The sequence below is a fragment of the Osmia lignaria genome, chromosome 15 (assembly GCF_051020975.1).
Source record: "Osmia lignaria lignaria isolate PbOS001 chromosome 15, iyOsmLign1, whole genome shotgun sequence".
Classification (NCBI taxonomy): Eukaryota; Metazoa; Arthropoda; class Insecta; order Hymenoptera; family Megachilidae; genus Osmia; species Osmia lignaria.
Window position 1 is genome coordinate 10,582,416 of NC_135046.1, and position 20,022 is coordinate 10,602,437.

Here is a 20,022-nt window from a genome sequence, read left to right on the forward strand (position 1 = left end):
TGTTTTAATATTGCTTTTGGTGCTTTTAAGGCTCTGTATTACGCTTAGTGAATCAGAACATATCACGAAAGAATGGTTGGGGTTGTCGGTTGCAATATCCAGGGCCCTAGATAGTGCCACGCATTCCGCTGTGAATACCGAAGCAAGGAAGTTGATGCTTATGTTAAGATTCATCTCTTTATCCAATTCACTAGTGTAGATATTGGTGCAGTGTGAAGTATTGGAAACAATTTTTGCTAAATAGTTTTTCCCCAAGAATGTGGCTCTGTCAAGTAAGTATGGAAAACCCAGTTCTGCCAGAACCACATTGTTAGGGATGCTCGTTCTTAGAGTTGTAAGGGATGTACAAATGTGAGGAGTGCAGGGATGTACGGGAAGCAGGGATGTAAAGAATTTTTTTTTTTAACGTGGGGAAATCTTGCATGTCAGATTCCTACCGACTAAAACCCCACGGCGACCAACACTGGCGCTAATATCATTGTAAGAATACACATAACATTTTTCTGCCTTGTATTCGAGCATGCGTACAATGTCTCAGCGTCACTCACAGACATGTTTCCGTATTATTAAAAGGATAATGAATATTTATTTTGTTAATACACAATATTTAAATAATTGTAAGTTTAAATTATTTCTAAAGCTCATTTTGGTCACAATCCTTTATCTGAAAACAAAAAACCTATATACATGTATTTGTATTTTACATTATAATTTAGTCATATTGTGATAATACCTTTATGCTGTTCTAAAAACGCTTTTATACTTCTTACACATTGTTCATATGCCTTATGGAATCCAGCACTGTTGCTATCCTGTAAATAATATTTTTATAAATTTAGCTTTATGGTTGAAACAAATAATTCAGTCTTAACTACTGTGGTAAACAGATTAAACTACAATATTTATTATTTAATAATTCTGTACATAGTAAGGATCTCTTATTATGACTTCTCCTTCTGGATCATAATTTCCAAGAAGTTCAATTTTAGCAGTACAATTACTGGGTTTCATATCATTAAGTTCCTGAATATTACTCTTATCCATTCCAAATATCCAATCAAATCTGATAAAATCACTTTCACTGATCTGTATTAAACAGAAAGATACATTAAGAGTTATCAAAATACTTCTTCAGATTATAAAAAACCTACTTACTGGTCTTGCTTTATGAGAATAATTAGTGATACCCTTTTCTCTTAATGTAGACATAGCTCTATGATCTGGATTTTTACCTGTATGGTATCCTATTAGAGCTGCACTTTCTACTTGCCATGAATCGTTTAAGTCTAATTTATTTATTTGATCAATAAATACAGCTTCAGCTATGGGCGAACGACAAATATTTCCTGTAAACCAGAAATCACCTTGGTGTATTTTACTGTTTAAACTTTATGTTTATATATGTATTTTGTAATATACCTAGACAAATCATAAGCACTTTTTTCTTTTGTGCCATATTCAGTACTTCTTAAAACACCAAGAAAAGTCCTTATAATTTGTATAACCTATTATATGTAAGGATTTTAAACTATTATCTTTATATTGTAGTACTAAACATGTAAGGTTTATTTGTAATCACTCCAATGGGTCTCGAGTAGCCTAGGGAGTTTTTGTCTTTAATAAAAAAATTTAAAAAAAAAAGGTACTAGGTCCCACGGGAAAGAAATGGTAAAGCAGAGCGACACGAATTCACGATAAAAATTATGTATCTTTATTGCACTACACCTACGCCGTGTCTGCACTCTAAACGTTGTGCTTTTTGAATGCGTGAGACGCTTGCTTTTTTTGCATCTTGCTAATTGTACAGCAGTCTTACCAAACTAACTATAGACTAGAAACTAAAACTAACCTAACTTAACCTAGTGACATTCAGAGGGCGCATCGGAGCGCGCCGCTGGTCGCTACATTTTTATGGCGGTTCATATGAAATAAAGTCGTCAGCAAAATTTTTCCTGCGGATCTCTCTGCCGTATGTGGCCGATGATGAGAAGTTAAGGATGATCAATACAATAAAAATCAATAGACTTGCATAGGATATAATGCGAAAACAACAGGGAGTTCAATATAGTTCTTCAAATGGTATGATGCAAAAATGCATTGTACTTACACTCCTCTGTAATATTGAGCTAAAATAATGTGATATTTATTTTGTAAAAATAAATGTGAGCATAAAAGATATGCATATATTTTGTTGCACAAGGTTTTTTACATAACCTTAAAACGATGCTGTAAATAAACATAATTGTTGATTATTTTGAAAGTAATAAACCGCAGCATGTCTCAAAAAAAAAGAGTATTAATGGTATGTTTAGGTATGTTAAGAAATACTAATGAGTCTTTGAATCAAATAAAAACGAACATAATACTTTTCAAGCTCTTTAACTTTGAATAGGAAATAGCTGTCGTTCTCCTATAGCAGAAGCATTATTTGATGATTTTATAAAAAAACTAAATCTTCTCGATTTTTGGGAAGTGGATAGTGCTGCTCTTTTACAATATCATGTAGGTAATGATCCAGAACCTAGAGCTGTGTCTGTACTTAAAAATAGAGGTATTACACAATATTCTCACAAAGCAAAACAGGTAAATTAATTTTGCTTTTCAAATTAAAAATAGATACTAATATGTTAGCTTGTATATTTTCAGATTACAAAAGAAGACTTTTATAAATTTGATTGGATACTGGCAATGGATAGTGGAATTGCTTATGATCTATGTCAGATGCAACCAGAAGACAGTCAAGCTAAAATTGAACTCCTGGGAAAGTACGATCCGAATGGAGAATTAAATATACGAGACCCGTTATTTGTAAATATTATTTGATGTTAAATATTTTTGTATATGTTGTATAATAATAGGTTTTAATTAATCTTTTAATTATAGGATGATGATAGTGCCGGCTTTGAAAAAGCATTTGAACAAGCTACAAGAAGCATAAAATCATTTCTAAAACAACGTACAAGCATTACCCGTGATTAATTAGCATATTATAAATTGAATGTTATTTATAAATTATTATAAATAATAAATAAATGTAAAGTATGTAAATGCATTGAATGTATATTATTTTTATTTAACTTTACATCCATTTATATAAACTTCGATTATATTACGATCATCTCCGGAATATATAAATTTTTGAAATTTTTCTATTAAGGTATTGTCTTGTAAATCATTTAAAAGTCCAATACCAGTATCTACAATTAAAGCATCGAATTGTTTACCTTCCTCAAAATTGCCTATCTCATTTTGCATTGCAAGAGCTAAAAGGAAATAATAAAAATTTACTATATTAATATCCCAAAAATCTTGTATTTGATTTTATAAACCATACCAGTTGCACCTCCTAATGTGGCCATATGAAATACATCTGTATAATTAAGTGCCTTATAGTTGTTCTTAGTAAGGTAAAAATGGTTTGATAAGTGCAAGGCTAACCTCATTGTTTCTAAAATACTACAACATTGTCCTCCTGCAACATCTTTAAATAAAATAAGTCATATGATTAGGATTATTCAAATTAAATACTCATATGTTAGAATATTCCCTTACCACTGCCAAGACCAACTTTTATTCCTTTACTTTTTAAATGTTGAACATTACAAAGGCCACTTTTCAAACAAGTATTGGATGAGGGACAATGAATAACTGCTGTACCGCGTTCTTTTAACAATGCTATTTCATCATCTGAGAGGTATATTCCATGAGCTAATACTGTCTGAAAGTAGATTAGACTTTTTAAACATTTCATATGTTATGTATAATAATTTTATATACCTTATCAGTTAGAAGTCCAGCTGCATCATAAACAGCTGAATATGAAGAACATTCAGGAAACTTGTTTTTTACTGCTTTTATTTCATTTAAGTTTTCAGATACGTGGCTCTGAAATATTTTATATATACTAAAATAACTGATACACAAAATATAATATTTACTAAACAGAAATATGATTTTATGTACTACCTGTACATGAAGACCTTTTTCTTTTGCCAGTTTTCCTAACTGTTTCATCAATGTCATGTCACAACTTAATGCAAACCTTGGTGTTATGACTGGTTTAATAAGAGGATCCTGTAACAAATGAAAGCTGAAATTTATATAAATGAGATAAGTAAATATAATATTGAAGGTTGTATCTTACATTTAATTCATTAATTTCCTCTATAAATCTGTTAATATTTGTAATAGATTCTTCAGTATTTTCATAATATCCATCATCAGATTTTTCATTCATGCTTATTTTTCCAATAAGAGCGCGTTGTCCTACTTTTCCAGCTTCTTGTCCAAGTATTACAGATGCTTTTGTATAAAGTGATGCAAAATAACATGCTGTTGTTGTACCTTGCATTACAGTTTGCTTCTGTAATTAAAGATATAATGAATGTTTTTATCATATCATTCTGATATCTCTGTTACATAAAACTTACCACAACTGTCTGAAATACCTGTCTAGCAAAATCTTCATTTGTATATTTCTTTTCTAATGGAAAAGTATAAGTTTCAAGCCATTCTAAAAGCTCTTTATCATACCCAATTCCAATATTAGGAAGTTGAGCAGCATGAATATGGCAGTCAATAAATCCTGGTATTAGAAATTGATTTTTGCTAAGGACAGTCACATTGTCACATTGTGTGTTTTTTAATTTATTCAATGGATTTATTACTATCTTATTAACCTAAACAGTAATAAATATATAGGTATAGTTTACATTTTCTTTCTTATATTCATTAATACCTTTCCATCCTTAACATAGATCACACCGTCATCAACGATAATCAATTGTCCCTGTTCGTTGGTATGAATAAACGGACCAATAAATATTTTTTCTTCCGATAATGTTGACATCGTGTCCAATTTTATTAATAATTCACTGCACCTGTAAATGTTCACAAACAGTAAAATTTAATAACAAAAGTAATTATGTGTAGGATGGTATGGGCGAATGAGGGATTCGGAGGTAACAGAAAAGAAATCACTCTGAGTACATACATACACAGTTAAATATCTTCAATAATAATTCGCCGATCATTCTCGATCCGGCTCTGTTCAAATCTTATTGTTAGTCGAAACATACATTTTTCTGTTCGCGTTCACGGTTTTAAAGCTAGCGGATAATAGGCGTTTCTCGCCTCCGCCAATTAGGAGTTCCCAAAGAATTCCTAAGGCCCTTGACATCTCCCTCCCAATATAGGCGCTTGAGTGCGGCGGCTAATTCGGACCCTTGGTTAATCAAAATCGAAATGCCCTATTGTGGCTGAAAATTAGTTTCCGTACTTTGCAAAAAAATAGCCGACATCATATTCGAGTTATAATCCTGTTCCCGGTCGGCTCGGCTGTCGGACATCTGGCCGCCAGCACCAATACTTTATTGCCTACATATGATGATTTACCGATATATATATATATGTATATATTCTTAGCGACCGATGAGGATGTGTTCAGTAGCGCATATTGATATAACACTAACACCAAGCTCAGAGCCGACAGTTACTTTGCAATAATAGATAACACTGTACAAACTATATCGTGAGAAAAACTATTTTTAAAAAAATGAGTAGCAAAAAAGAACAAAAACCAAACGAATCCAAAAAGTCAGATAAAATGATAGATCCTCATCGAGAATATTTAGATATGGATACCGATGAAGAAGATTTTGGACGGCAAGGTAAAGTAATTATATGTAAGTTTGATAATTAGTTTATTTGAAAAAAAAAAGATAATTAATTAAACTTTACATATATTCTAAAATATTATGATCTTTTGAATGATTTCTTATCAATCATTTGATTAAAAATTTTAAAGAGATCCTCAAAATTATTGTTGAATTTATAGAGATGCAATTTTTTATTTCTCAATACGTGTTAAAAAACAATTTTATTTTTTGTAAATATAATAATATTATAAGATACTTAACTGTATTCCAGAGTCACTCGAAGACGAAGAAGAGATTTCCTTAGAGCCCGAAAAACCAGTATTCAATGAAGAGGATCTGACTACTTTAGTTAGTATAAGTTTTCTTAATACTTAATTCTTAAAACATAAAATTTAACGTAACAGTATTATTTCAAATATTAAAATGCGATAATATTTGAATACCAAAATGTATCCTCTGTATCGATGGAATGCAATAAGTATTACGAAAGTAATTGTTGTTTTCACATTACATAGCGTGTACTGCAAGATTAGATAATAATATTCGTAAGCGAATTGAGTAAGCGATCATCTCACAATGATAATTAATTTCGTTGAGATGACATCTATGGCGCGTTTTTCAAAATGCACTATTGAAAACTTTTCATCGGAATATGTTCACAGGTGAATAATGTAAAAAGTTTAACGATACACTCCTCTGTACGTGATGCAGTGTGGAATGAAAGTTCTGATGAAATAATACGAGATTACTTCGAGAATCCATCGCACGTGGTGCTAAGCACATTTTACGAAGATAACAAATTACATGCAGCTTTAAATATTCCGACAAACGCTCCTAAAGGATTTACATATTTTTTAAGATCATCGTGGCACGTATATACACCAGAGAATTTTTTTAATACCGTCTCGTTCGGTACTATTAATGGAAATTTTAAAAGTTGTATTTTAAAGTTTATGGAAAATATTTATGCACCAACTGTGCTTCACAGCGACGAGTATTTATCATGTATCCATTACATAAATTAATTTACTTACTGTACGTATTATCTTTGCATAATTTTTTTTTATTTCGAATGAAACTAATTATATACATACATATATATAAGTCATAATATCGCAACTATAATTTTCCATAACGAGCAGTTCTAAGAAACGATCTGCTTCTAAATTTGCACGAATTTATTATACATCTAAGCGAGGCAATTTACAAACCGATGGGTTTGACTATTTTATACGTGCCAAAGGAACGTCTTGAAATATTTTCGAAATTATCTAACGAGATTAATTACTTCTTCCTGGGTGAAAATCAAACGACAACAATTTCGGACGAAGACGAAAGAAAACGAAAGTTAGTTGGAAGATTAGAGAAGATAGTTTGGTATTGGATTAGGCAAATGCATAATGTAACACGTACATTATTAATAACTAAAGCAATTAAAAATATACAAGATAAAGTTAATGATTGCAATTCAAAACGTCAGTGTCACGTTAATTAAAATTGTGTTTTGCTAGAAAAAATTCTTTCATTTAAAAATACATTACTTATAGATTCGAACTTGAACCAACTGCGGGACCAACTTCTTAATCCGGAAGTACGATTCATCATCGAATTACTGAACGATTTGCGTTCTCCTATGGCAAGCAAATTCGAGGAATTAACTAAGCACGTAGATGCAAAATTAAAAGAAACCTCGTCAAATTTAATGTATCTAAACATCTTAAATAATTTTTGCAAAGATCTGAATATTCCAGAGGACGCTGAAAATTCTGTAACAGAAGCCTTACTCTTAATACTATTCATTTGGACAGAATCGTCATTCTATTCAAGCGGGTAAAAATGATGATTTATTAATAATTATAAATAATAATTAAAGTTCAATATTTTAGGAAGAGGATAGAAATTCTTTGTCAAGCATTCAGTTCCCAGATAATACAACAATGTAAAGAATATTTAGAGCTGAATGTTGCTTTTGAAAGTGATCCAGAAATGGGCATACAAAACCTAGAAAAGTGTATATCTTGCTGCGATAATTATAAAATAATTTACAGTAATGTATGTTAATATTCCTAACGTACTGAATTGTTTAATATGAAATCTAATATTTTTAGTTAATTACAAATGTTGTCCCTTGTATCAATCTTACTAAACAATGGAGTATAAATGATAATAAGGTTTTCGATCAAATTGATGCTTTTAAGCAAAGATGTAACGACGTCATCGAAATTTGTCGAGCGTTAATTGTATTTGGAAGGTACTTAAAATTAATCCTCGAAAGAGTTTTATACATTAGGGGAATAATATCTAAAGGAATAGTATAAAATTTAGAGGAATGAAAACTTTTAATTTACATTATTATATTTAATAGATGCAATAAAGTAGGAACGATCGGAAGCGTCAAAGGAAGAGATCACGAAACATATTGGAGAGAAATTGAAAATTTATTTCACGAAAGTTTAGAGGAAATTATAGCGGTTCGGGATATTATATTTGACGTTACAAAATCTATATGGCTTCAAAAGATTGAAAACTTTCGATATATAATTCTGCAATTAGAAAATATGGTAATAAATCTAATCAACGATGTATTTAAAGATGTTAAGAACGTGGAAGAAGGTGTCGAGACGATTTTTGCTTTCCAAAAATTTAAAAAAAGAGAAAGTTTGAAAGAACTTCTACAAAATAAATGGATACAGGTATATAATATTAAAAAAAATAATAATTTATAATATTAGTAATTGTATAAATTCACAGGTATGGAAAATTTTTAATAACGAAATCGAGTATTGTTATACCACTGCGATTAATGAATCAAAGGAAGAAGCTGTTATGAACGTAAAATTGTTATGCATATTCCAATATTTAAAACGTCAATATTCTATAATGATAAATTCATTGAATTGGGTAGGAGAGTACGGCGCTGAAAAGTAAGTAAAACTATATAAATTATTTAAACACATTTATTGAAATGATAGATCTTCATTTGAAAGTATTTTATTTAGATACGCTAAACATCTTTTTTTAATATAATTTTACTACGATTGTATCGCTAATAGGACGTATCATGCATAATTTTAGGTGTATCTTACAACGATGTGAATATGTATTAGATGTAATTGACGAGAGAAGAAAGATGTTTAACATTTACAATGAAACATAGGAATAAAGATCTGTACTATTGGAATCATAACTGAATGTATGAAGAATTTTTCATAAGAAAAGTGGAATAACAAAATCATTTCATGTACTATATAGATCAGCTGTTGTTTAAAAATTGTACTGTTATAATTTTGGACGGGGTACTATGTTCATAACATTTACTTTTAACATGTTACTTCCATTTTTAATTTAAAACAATTATTATTAGGTGACCCAAAGAAATATTGGAATGTTATTCTTTTTACAGTTTATTTAATACGAAATTTTATGTTACTTATATTTGTTCTGAATGTTATAACAGCCTTGTAATGCAATTCACCTTGGTATATTAATGTTCATATTGTTCTACCTTCTTTCCTCATTTAAACTCCTAAGTATTGTAGCATAATCTTCCAAAGATTTGAGCTACACGAATTCCTTCTCATCAATCACCCTGCCTTCTTTCTTAATAGTGTAAAAATAAAATTTTTAATATAATCGGCATAGGATGAAAGAGAAATATTAGATGGCACTTTACACATTGTGAGGTATTTGAATAGTAACTAAAGTAAATATTATACTTTAGTAATTTACTATATAAAAATTATTTTACATAAATTATTAAAAAATTCGAAACATTAACAATAGTAATTATATACTATATCAGATAGTGATTATAAACAAGATATTGCAATTGATATCACATGAAATGAGTAAAATAAAATTATAACGTTGAAAGATTTACACATAAATATAATCTTTCAATTTCTTCATAAAGTGTATCTTCTGCATTAAAACTAATCAACTTTGGGAACTTTTAACATTAAATAAATATGTATGTAATGTCTATGGCAAATTTAATTTCTTATTTGCTGTAAAATTATAGAAATCGTTAAAAATACCAATACCAACATTTATCCATGACATAAATCGAACTAATTACTACTGAACTTGCAAACATTGAGTATTTAATTCACAAAATTTCAATCCTACAATTTTTAATAATTTATCTGTATTTAGGCACAGCACTTATACTTTCATTTTCTAATATGCTATTAGTACCTTTTATATACTGTGGTCCCTTAAGCAACTCTGAATACGACTAAAAGTGAAAGATAGATATAACAATGTTACACTCATAACTTGGTTCTTTACCTTATTAAGATACATGTTGTATTAGATTTTTACATTTCCCAAAGTTATAGTAATTACACAGAACATCCACATGATATATATATTATATAACTTTATAAAAAAAATATATGTTAATAAAGTAAAACATAAAATGCAATCAATGAGTAGTTTTAAATATAATCCATTTATGGCAATGTATATAGGGTAATCTATGTAATTAACGATCACTGCTGTACTATTAAAACACATAAATAATAGTACTAATGTAATCATTTCAAAATAGTATTGTATATTAAGTACTTTATGTAACAAATATATACGAAAACGTATAAATACATCTGCATTTATGGTTGTTCGAATATACCATAAAATGTATATTATGAGCATATATTAATGGAGGCATATTATCGAAAGTTATAGTCTGAACACAACAAAGGCTACTAAATATACACAGAAGACTACTGATTTTAATATTAATAGTAAATTTAATAAATCATTACTTGAGTGGAAAAATAGATATAACTTTCAACAATAAAAAATATATAAAAATATATCTATTAGTATTGCTGAATGTATTCTAAAAATAATATAGTAAAAATAGAATAGCACCATTTGTAAGTTTATTTATGTTTCATAACTCTAAGTAGTATTTATATTACATTGAAAAATTCAACATAGATTACCCTATAATCATTTGTGTACGTTTACTTAGGAACTATTATAAAATTTATACATAAATATTATGTACATTCACTTTCTAATTTTGATTATCATAATACTGTAATCTACCATTTGCTTAGAGTTTAGAGAATTAGAACACTCTTTTGGCACAAGTAACTTAAACAATAGTACGTATTTGGTTTCTTTGTTCTACTTACTTTTAATACAAGGTTCAATTTGATGCAATAACTAGATTTTCTTGACCACTTGTTACCGTAAAAATTGGACTACTCGGTGGATCTTTGTAATCAAGTAATTCGCTGTCATCACTGAAGGAGCTGGCATCGGAAGAACCAATCTGTTCCAAACGCGACGGTGGTAAAAGAAATATCAATGAAATGGCTATTATCATATGCCATGCACTGTGAACATACTATAAAGTAAAAAAAGGGGGGTATTGTGTGCAAGGTATTTGGTTTATTTCAGTAAAAGTTTATATTCCAATTTTATATACATACCTGATAATTTGCTTCTGTTTCAACTAAAGAAAAGAGCAATAAGCCCACCGTTGCCAACATCAAACCTGCTAATAACTTAGATATTCGATTAGGCTTTTTCCATTTTTTCAGTTTGAAACAACGATAAGCATATGCCCCCATCTAAAAATTTGTAAGTAACAAACAATATTGCAATAAACAGTTGTCTTGTGCTACTTACTGGAATCATAATGCCCATTCCTAGAGGTACCAGTATACTCGTTAGGCTTGTCTTGTTGGATTCCACTCCAAAAGCTATTATAAGAACTCCAAACATATGGCACAATGATACAAACCGAGTCGGTATTTCAGCCATTGCAACAAGTGTTACCCAAAATGCTAATATACTTGAAAAAAAGTCACTGTATTGTAGAACCTAGAAAGAAATCACGTAATACAGATATTTTGCTTGTAAATTGAAGAAAATTTACAAGACGACTATTGTTAAAATAAAGCCATTTACGTACTTCATATTTAGCAACACAATAAGTCATAACATGTTGATCACAAGCATGGTATAGAGACGAAAAAAGCATAGTGGCCAAATAGACTAATCCTTCTGTATATAATCCGCGCTTAATAGCTACATATATAGCAGGTATGAAAAAACCATTACTTAAAGTGAGCATCATTGTAGTTATAAGAAGAGAAGACTCTGAATTGGCACTAGTAGCGTCAGTGCAGCCCCATCCTCTATATCCTTTATTAATAAAACGTATTAGTATGTTTAAAGAAAAATATAACTGATAACAATTATTTATAAATATTAATCGAACCTTCAAAACATTTGCACGTTGTATAATAAAGAATATCTCTATGGACTTCTTGACAAATGCCATGATGACTGCATGGATAATTTCCGGAAAACACGCATTGCCTAGTTCGTATATCCAATGATACCAAAATCTCTTCCATTTCACAGCTTACAGGTTTACTAGTTTGTTAATATAATTTCTTTATTAATATCTGATTATCATTTCAATATTGCTCAGTGTATCACCTTACCCATTAAAATGACATGATGCATGTAAAGCAATATACCAAGTATCTGGCTGTGGATACGGTATTAACAAACTTGCATCGTGTTTCTCAAATGAAGATAAATTCATTAACATCCTTGGATCTTCGCATACAATATTACCTATAAATCTATCTGGAACGCGTCCACGTCGGATGCAGAGTATAACTTTAACCAACTGCCTTGTTGCAACCTGAACGATATAAACATTAATTATAGTTCATTTAAATGTAAAGAAGGTTTATTCTTATTGTTTTACCTTATCCATTTCCAAATGTACACTTATCTCAAGTGTACCACCAATATCTACCAATGGTAAAATATTGAATTGTGTTACTACTGGATGTATATCAGTTAACATTACCCAAGAAGTTAACCATTCTCTACCCTGCAAAATGTATATATTTCAACAAAGTGTAAAAATATGTGCATTAAACATTAATACCTGTAATAAGTAGACACCAGAAAATGTTTGCGAGTGCTTAATTCTAGCAAGTTGATATCTTGGAACGCACGGATCATCTAAATCTTCATCTGATACACGAAATTCATTTCTCATAAGATCAACACCACCGTATGATTTATTATATCTGATTTCATCATGATGTAAATGTTTTGTTAAATCCTTCATATGCAATTGAGCTAATGCTTTAGAAAATGAAGGTGCATCTAAATACTGTCTTACAAAAGACTTTTCTGTTATTCTAATTGGACATTCTGGAAATAATAATATTTGATAGAAATGGTTCATGAAACCGAAGTTAATGTTGAGAGAATACCGTAGATACATTTACCTGAAGTGACAACTTTTACATTTATTTTAATTATGCTGTCCGAAATAATCATCAAATAATAATAACTATCTTCATAAGGAGAAGATTCTGTAAAGGCATATGAATCTAACATAGTAAAATTTCCAATTTCATTTTGTTCAGAATGATTGAAAACAGGTAAAGAGCGTCCTTGCAACGCCATATTTTTAATGCAAGTTTCGTGGATGCCACGAGAAGTATGCACAGTAAAATTACAACCCCAAATATGTACACGAAAATTCCATGTCCCTGATGGAATATATATTCTAGAAAAAGATTTAGTATGTCAGGAATTGTTAACAGTATTAACATAAAGTAAATACAGTAATCATATTCTTTACTTGTAATAGGAAGTAGTTTCTTTTGTTTTTAATGTATATTGGTAACCAATAGGTATATTTTCAATACTGTTGGTCTGTGTCCATATAGCTACAGAACCTATACTATAATGGCATTTATGACCAAGCCCCTAAAATGTAAAACATTAATTAATGCAGTGTTTTTATTAAAAAAAATAATAATTTTAGGAATAGGTATGTACCTGCTGTTGAACTTTTTCATCCCAATGAGACAAATATGCCCCAACAAACCAATCTCCAGCTTCTGGTCCATAAACTGGTACAATTGCAGTAGTTTTTGGTTCAAATGTTGTAACTGCAGAAACTACAACTGTATGATTACGCTTGGGATACATATTATTAGGAAATGTATCATTATTTACAGATATCACAGGGTAACTGCCCCATTGTAAATATCTGAAAATTATAATATTACAAATAAATCTTATGTTATAACATCTTGTATTTAAAAGGAAATAATAAAAATGAAATATTTACATATGCACTTTTCTTTGCGGACAATCTTGCCTATCCATAAATGCTGCAAACTGCCAAGTAGCTCTAAGTACCTCTTTTGGAACCGTATAATGAAACATTGCAATATCCGAATAACTTTTGAATGAATGTAATAATCCTTCTTGGCTTGCTTCCGGCATAGTACATTCCCTGGCTACAAATATATATTTATTGATACAAAAATGATGTTTAAAGAATTCTCATTCAATCTTCATATAATATTAATATCAATATATTATATTCTAATACTTAACTAGTAAAAAAAAAAATAGTATATTATCATCCAACATTACTGCTAAAATATTGATAAAAGGCAATACATAAAAAATTACCTGGAAAGAGAAGCAATATTAAAAAAACGTGTAACTGGAGGATCATAAGATATCGCCTTGCGAAATAACATATTGGAAGCATGATAATTTTTTTTGACATCACAAAAAAATGAAAACTCCTTTTGATCTGATGCCTCCATTCACTTCTCATTAATTGTCTATCATTTTCTACATGTTGTGTTAACTGTACATTTTGCACAGGCAAAAAATAACCGCGACTAGTTCGCAATGTTTGCGTATTTAGCCGAACAGTTTACATATATGGGTTTCCTTCGATCAGCTGTAGTCATGTAGTAGACTGCATATAAATAGGAAAGGGTGGAGTGGATACAAGGGATGGTGATTTTACCGGCAGTTCAATGTAAGTAAGTGGTACCGCGATATTTTAAATAAATATCTCTCAATAGAATATTATTCAACATACACTGTGACATAAATATGTAACACGTTTTATCAACATTTAATATTTAACATTTAATATTCAATAAATGGTCATGATTACTGTACAGTTTGTAGTTATCATTTCAGAAGAAAGCTTTGTATAAAAAGAGGAAACTTATAAACAATCCTTCCTATACCTCTTATATTGTTACAGAAACATAAAAATTATTGGTCAAGTGATCAATTATATTATATTAAAAAATATTTGAAAAATTACACATAGAAGATATCACTGTACAACCCTGAATTCACAGCAAACATACTAAACTTCAATATCCTCTTCTGCAGCTGGCAAAACCACAGTCGTCACTGCTACAGGATTCGTCTTTGATTTCTTACAAAGTAGAATCTCAACTCTCCCTGATATTATATCTTTCAAAAGTGCACGAACGACTAAAGGAATAGGAGTACCACTGGGTAACAGAGGTACATCCATTACTCGTGGTCTCACGTCGGTATTTTCACTTCTGCAAACGATATACAAATCCGTATCAGACAATTCGTCGGATATATTCGTCAACAAGATGCGAATTTGATAATCCGGACCCAATCCTAAAACAGTCGCCTCCATAGTGATTGGACGAGGACCCATATCCTGACCCTCGTTTAAGGACTCAAACGCTTTGTTCGCTACTGTTAATCGCAATCGGAGAAGACCTTGTTGAAAAGTGGAATGAATTTTCTTGGCTTCTGATCTTTCACGAACCGTCTGCTCCATGAACAGTCTCGTCTTTTTTGGTATTAAAAATTTAGACCCATCGTTTAATACCGAGCTAGACATTGTATTATTAACACTGAAATCGGCGGTTCGTTTTAAAATCTTTACGCAAAGACCACCACCTACGGTGACCATCGCCATGGTCCTTTCTTCCTGACCCATACGACCGTACTGTATTAAAAAGCGAATGGAATTAATTCATTTCAGAGATGCTTCTGCAATCTGGTACTTGCAAAAGAGAATAGTCTCACCCTCATCGCAGACACCGGTTCCATAATCTTTAGAGTATCCACATGGTGTTTCCCATCGTACACACGAATACCATACCCAGCAGTACTAACAGCGAGCAAAGAGAGTCCGCTTTGGGGCACTGGTAAGCTCACCGAATCCAAAATAGCACCCGGAACACGGACGCGCCAGAGTTTAATTCCCTACAAAACAAAAGAAATTCATCATTCCTTTTATAATAATTTATGTTTTAAAAATTAATATATGATAGCATACCTTTCTGGAGAAGCCAACCAGAGTGCCATCCATAGCAGCAACCACAACCCCATCGTTACTGAGGGTTGAAATGGACACAGCAGGCGCTGATAATTTTTCCCAAAGATTTACAGGACTACCTCTTCTTATCGCACCTATTTTACCATCTCTTCCAACAATTATAATCCTACCATCACCGGTCCATAAACCAGTACAAGCGAAGGTGACTGGTGGCCATTTTAACAAGTGTTTGTCCATCACGCAGAACGTTCTGAAATACGTAAATATGTAAGTATATGTCACAAAGAAATTAATTTAGGAAGAAATGTTTACCGAGGATCCAGGACAAGAACTTCTCCAAATTCCGTGCCCAGCACAAGGCACCCACTGGCTGGATTAGTCCACGAGTCCCGTCGTATCACAGAAATCGCGGTCAAAGCGTTATTCTTTATAAGAGGAATTCTTTTATATTGTTCCACGAAGCTCGGTCTTAAATTTGGATCCATGGATAGAAACTTTAAAGTTCGAGGGGAGATGAATCCTGCTCCAAGCTCTTTCAACAACAAGTCCAACTCGTTGGCTAACGTTAGTATGTTTAATTCCTCATCCAATCCTGCCTTGTGCCATATCTGTGAAGAAAAATTATTTCATATTAATAAATTGATCAATCGTCTGACAAGAAGATTATTATTCGTACTTCTCGTTCTTTTGGATGCACGTCGATGAAAGGTAAAGTGTACTTGAAGTATGGTCTCATATTTTTGAAGATGAACACACTGGAACCAACACCCACACCCAAAACAGATGATCGAGGCTCTCCGTTTTCTGTGTAGAAACCGACTAATCCGCAAGGTGCGTTCACCATGTTGTGCTCCGTTACTTGGTCCCCACCTTTGTAAACTCGTATCTGATGGAAACGACAAAGTTATAATAGATTTGCCAATGGATTGACAATTATGAAAAGTTATTACTTTAGCAGAATTAGCTGCAAGCGTCCCCAAATCGACGCAAACGAGCCTTGCATCCCCATTGCCGGTAACGTCCAGCATATCAACCCCATTTGGCAATGTGTATAATTTGGCTCCTGGTTCCCAAAATGCCTCCAGCCATCGGCTCGTACCGAGACCACTAACGTTGTGTTCGGCTCTAAAAAGTATACGTTAAATTTTTTACGATGAATATATTTTAATCAACCCCCTGTATCTACACGCGTCGACCCTGACACCTTAACACATATAATACAATTAAAAAGTATTCATTTTTTTTTTTTACTTACCGTAGCCCATGCATTATTGAATTTTCTTTAAACATTCGATAAAAAATATTACTTTTAATTGAAACACATAAGCACTCGTCTAAACACTCTTCATATACGTTCTATGCACCGTGTTTTAATGCGGTGAAACATAACGTCATATTGTTACTATATTCAACTTTTTCGAGGTATTTTTTATTGAGAAGTGAACAGCTACGCATTGACAGAATTTTAATCTCTGAATGAAACAACGATCGATCATATCGAAAGATCTGTTTTAAAAATTTGTTGAACGATTCAGTACCGCTGGTTGATTCTTTGTTGTGGACATCTGTATCCATAGTAATGTTCACGTGTAAATATCAATGATCGCGGATTGGATTCACTTATCAAGAACAATGTTAAATTACATTGAAATTGAAATATTTTCATAATACGATAATTCTTTTCTCTTTTTTAAACAGAAAGTATAAATATACAACGTTGTTTTATTCTTCATTTTAATAAATAATAATACCGTTTCTTTTTATGACCAGTGCAAACGTTACTCGTAATTATTATTTGAATTATCGTTGTGTTTCGTTTAATTTGAAACTTGGCTTGACCTATTCGAATGTAAACACAGAAATTACCGTTGATAGTTATTCGTGTTAGGATTCAAGCAGAAGCGTTTCTCGATCATTAACACGTTGACTGCCACAGTGAAAATGGGCATTTGTTATGAGACGTATTAAAGCTCTAATTATTAAGAATAGGAATAATTAATTTTCAAATTTCAAATGTCAAGCTTTTAATTTGATACTTTACTATAATAATAACAATACTATTGAAGATAATAATTTTTCTATCGTTTTCTTTTAATTATTGAAGTGCGTGTAATTTGCGATGCCGGTCACCGGTGACCCCCATGGCAGTCAACGTGTTAAACTCAGGCAAGTGATTTAAAAGAAAATCTTGACAATCGAAGCATTTGATATTTAAAAAATTTACTCGGATAAACTGCGCTTTCTTGTTTTAATTTTCCTCGAGAATAATGCTAACGTCGACGAAACCGAAAACGAAATATGAACAATCAGTTACGCCGTTGACACATCCGAAGAATCATTTCAAATTACCAAGTCGAAAATTATGGAAAGAGGGAATTAGTAACTCAGCATTGAAAGGCGATCATTGGAAGAAATATAGAGATTCGAGTAAATGGGACTTGGTCGAGTCTCCGCAGTTCGTTGATTTTAGCTCTGCAGCAGACGTAGGAGATTCTTACTTCGGTGAGATTTTCTAATCACATTTTAACAGAATTAATTATATTCCGAAACTCCTACAGTGTATAAAATTACTATAAAATGGACTAATTTCAAAAGAAATAGATCATCGAGATTTTAAGTGTATAAAATTGCTATAAAATGGACTAATTTCAAAAGAAATAGATCATCGAGATTTTAAGTGTATAAAATTGCTATAAAATGGACTAATTTCAAAAGAAATAGATCATCGAGATTTTAAGTTCACTTTATTATTTTATTAGATAAAGTAACTGTGATTGTCAGCACACCAAACGTAAATCTCCAATACGGAAATCTTCCTAACACGTTCGAAGGCGAAAATTCACTGATTGCGTAAGAATTATTATACTCATCAATATCTTTCAATAAGAAATTTTTTTTATCAATCACAGAAATATGTTTCGTTTGGTTTCAGAAACCTCGATAATTTTCACTTATCCACTATAAAACACGACGTACCCACAGATGAGGTGAAGAACAATGAGAACGACAAGGAAAACAAGGAGGAATATGTGGTTCACAAATCCTCTCTTAAAACGGTATGTCGCATGAATGAATTAGATCAATGAATTGATTTTTAATTATTTGCATGAACGTTTCAGGGAAAGGATAAAAATGAAATATGTAATAAAATAAATAAACCCCAAAAGATAAATGGCTTTACTACTATAAAGCCATTTACTTTTGACATGCGATATAAATATAATCAACAACGTAAACAAGAACGCATTAACAAGGTATGAGAATTATAATTTGAAATAAAACTTTTAAATATTTATTAATCAATTATTTATCTGTAGATGTTAGAAGAAGAGAAAAAGGTGAAGGTATTTCGAGCAAACCCTCTTCCAAAATATTTAAAATCTCGACCTCAAAATAACAACAATAATAATAACAATAGTGACATTAAACATGGTAAAGTAAATAGTAATACCGAAGAAAAAAATAAGGAAAAAAGTTCCGCTGTAATGAACATGAAGAAAAATACCGATGTAATATATAAAAGTTACTTGCCACTCTGCATGCCTGTTTTAAATTAAACTACGTTTGAAAGTAATTAATAAATAGATTCCTTTGTTTTTAATATAACTCAGGTCTGCAAGAAATTACTGGGTGTACCGCACATCACCAGAAAGAACTTGGAAAAGCCAAAAATACCACATTTACAAACCGCAATTCGGGCACAACTAAGGAAACGTTTCGATGATACCATAAGAGAGAAGGAAAGACAAAATGAACAGCTTAAACAAATGGTAACAGTTTGTTTTTTTAATATTATAATATTATTAGAATTTGCTACATATTTCTAAAATAAAAAAATAGGAGATTGCTGCTAAAAAGAAGCAAGAGGAAGAAGAACGTTTATATCTAAGAAAACAAACTGTTCATAAACCGCAACCGATTCGCAAATATAAATTGGGCTTGCCAAATGTTGCTAAACGACCATTAACCGACCCTGTGAGCCCGATATCATTAAAACGACGTCGCACAGAGGATCGAGTAAGGCAAAATAATTTCAGAACTGCTTAGAATTTTATTTTATAGATTTGTAAACTTTTATTAATATCAAGCAAAATAACTAAAATAAAAAATGACGTAATTCTTCAAAGCTATATACATCCAACCCTTTCCCACACATGCTGTACTAAAATTATTAATACATATATTATAAAATTATAAGTAATTATAAAATTATTAGTACCG

At 31.2% G+C, this 20,022-nt stretch overlaps 6 protein-coding genes across 9 annotated transcripts; 3 read left to right on the top strand and 3 right to left on the bottom strand.

The window, feature by feature from the left end:
- Positions 1-29: 29 nt before the first annotated feature.
- Positions 30-1,742, bottom strand: LOC117600393 (low molecular weight phosphotyrosine protein phosphatase). The gene is made up of 5 exons (XM_034315783.2): positions 1,420-1,742; positions 1,156-1,346; positions 925-1,086; positions 734-812; positions 30-664 (listed from the first exon to the last, which is right to left on the bottom strand). Exons 1-5 carry the CDS (start codon positions 1,454-1,456, stop codon positions 651-653), a joined length of 483 nt encoding a protein of 160 aa, XP_034171674.1. The 5' UTR covers positions 1,457-1,742; the 3' UTR covers positions 30-650.
- Positions 1,743-1,907: 165 nt separating this feature from the next.
- LOC117600392 (low molecular weight phosphotyrosine protein phosphatase) lies at positions 1,908-3,042 on the top strand. Its single transcript, XM_034315782.2, has 4 exons — positions 1,908-2,312; positions 2,393-2,583; positions 2,647-2,808; positions 2,884-3,042. The coding sequence occupies exons 1-4, from the start codon at positions 2,276-2,278 to the stop codon at positions 2,977-2,979; spliced, it is 486 nt and encodes a 161-aa protein (XP_034171673.1). The 5' UTR covers positions 1,908-2,275; the 3' UTR covers positions 2,980-3,042.
- Positions 3,043-3,054: 12 nt separating this feature from the next.
- On the bottom strand, positions 3,055-10,926 carry DhpD (guanine deaminase). Of its 3 annotated transcripts, none has more exons than XM_076692664.1 (9): positions 10,805-10,926; positions 4,739-4,880; positions 4,431-4,679; positions 4,145-4,363; positions 3,967-4,074; positions 3,778-3,885; positions 3,553-3,718; positions 3,335-3,481; positions 3,055-3,263 (listed from the first exon to the last, which is right to left on the bottom strand). In XM_076692664.1, exons 2-9 carry the CDS (start codon positions 4,847-4,849, stop codon positions 3,070-3,072), a joined length of 1,302 nt encoding a protein of 433 aa, XP_076548779.1. In that variant the 5' UTR covers positions 4,850-4,880; positions 10,805-10,926; the 3' UTR covers positions 3,055-3,069. The 3 variants fall into 3 exon arrangements, with proteins under 3 accessions (XP_076548779.1, XP_076548778.1, XP_076548777.1); XM_076692663.1 differs by lacking the exon at positions 10,805-10,926 and adding an exon at positions 5,279-5,376; XM_076692662.1 differs by lacking the exon at positions 10,805-10,926 and adding an exon at positions 4,994-5,133.
- Positions 5,374-10,156, top strand: LOC117600394 (uncharacterized). The gene is made up of 10 exons (XM_034315784.2): positions 5,374-5,669; positions 5,929-6,005; positions 6,320-6,662; positions 6,800-7,132; positions 7,205-7,487; positions 7,544-7,709; positions 7,766-7,908; positions 8,023-8,350; positions 8,409-8,581; positions 8,733-10,156. The coding sequence occupies exons 1-10, from the start codon at positions 5,555-5,557 to the stop codon at positions 8,812-8,814; spliced, it is 2,043 nt and encodes a 680-aa protein (XP_034171675.2). The 5' UTR covers positions 5,374-5,554; the 3' UTR covers positions 8,815-10,156.
- On the bottom strand, positions 10,819-19,096 carry LOC117600384 (post-GPI attachment to proteins factor 6). 2 transcript variants are annotated; one of them, XM_034315773.2, is made up of 13 exons: positions 14,139-14,604; positions 13,789-13,960; positions 13,494-13,707; positions 13,294-13,421; positions 12,935-13,218; positions 12,586-12,857; positions 12,400-12,528; positions 12,128-12,333; positions 11,899-12,056; positions 11,590-11,822; positions 11,304-11,498; positions 11,105-11,245; positions 10,819-11,019 (listed from the first exon to the last, which is right to left on the bottom strand). In XM_034315773.2, the coding sequence occupies exons 1-13, from the start codon at positions 14,287-14,289 to the stop codon at positions 10,819-10,821; spliced, it is 2,484 nt and encodes an 827-aa protein (XP_034171664.1). In that variant the 5' UTR covers positions 14,290-14,604. The 2 variants fall into 2 exon arrangements, 1 of the variants encoding a protein (XP_034171664.1); XR_004580446.2 differs by lacking the exons at positions 10,819-11,019; positions 11,105-11,245; positions 11,304-11,498; ... (6 more) ...; positions 13,294-13,421; positions 13,494-13,707 and adding exons at positions 15,549-15,728; positions 15,802-16,051; positions 16,114-16,409; ... (1 more) ...; positions 16,752-16,926; positions 17,057-19,096 and having other exon boundaries at positions 13,823-13,960; positions 14,139-15,468.
- Positions 18,069-19,925, top strand: LOC117600089 (uncharacterized). The gene is made up of 6 exons (XM_076692777.1): positions 18,069-18,303; positions 18,561-18,651; positions 18,711-18,726; positions 19,119-19,187; positions 19,413-19,571; positions 19,642-19,925. The coding sequence occupies exons 1-6, from the start codon at positions 18,069-18,071 to the stop codon at positions 19,846-19,848; spliced, it is 777 nt and encodes a 258-aa protein (XP_076548892.1). The 3' UTR covers positions 19,849-19,925.
- Positions 19,926-20,022: the final 97 nt, after the last annotated feature.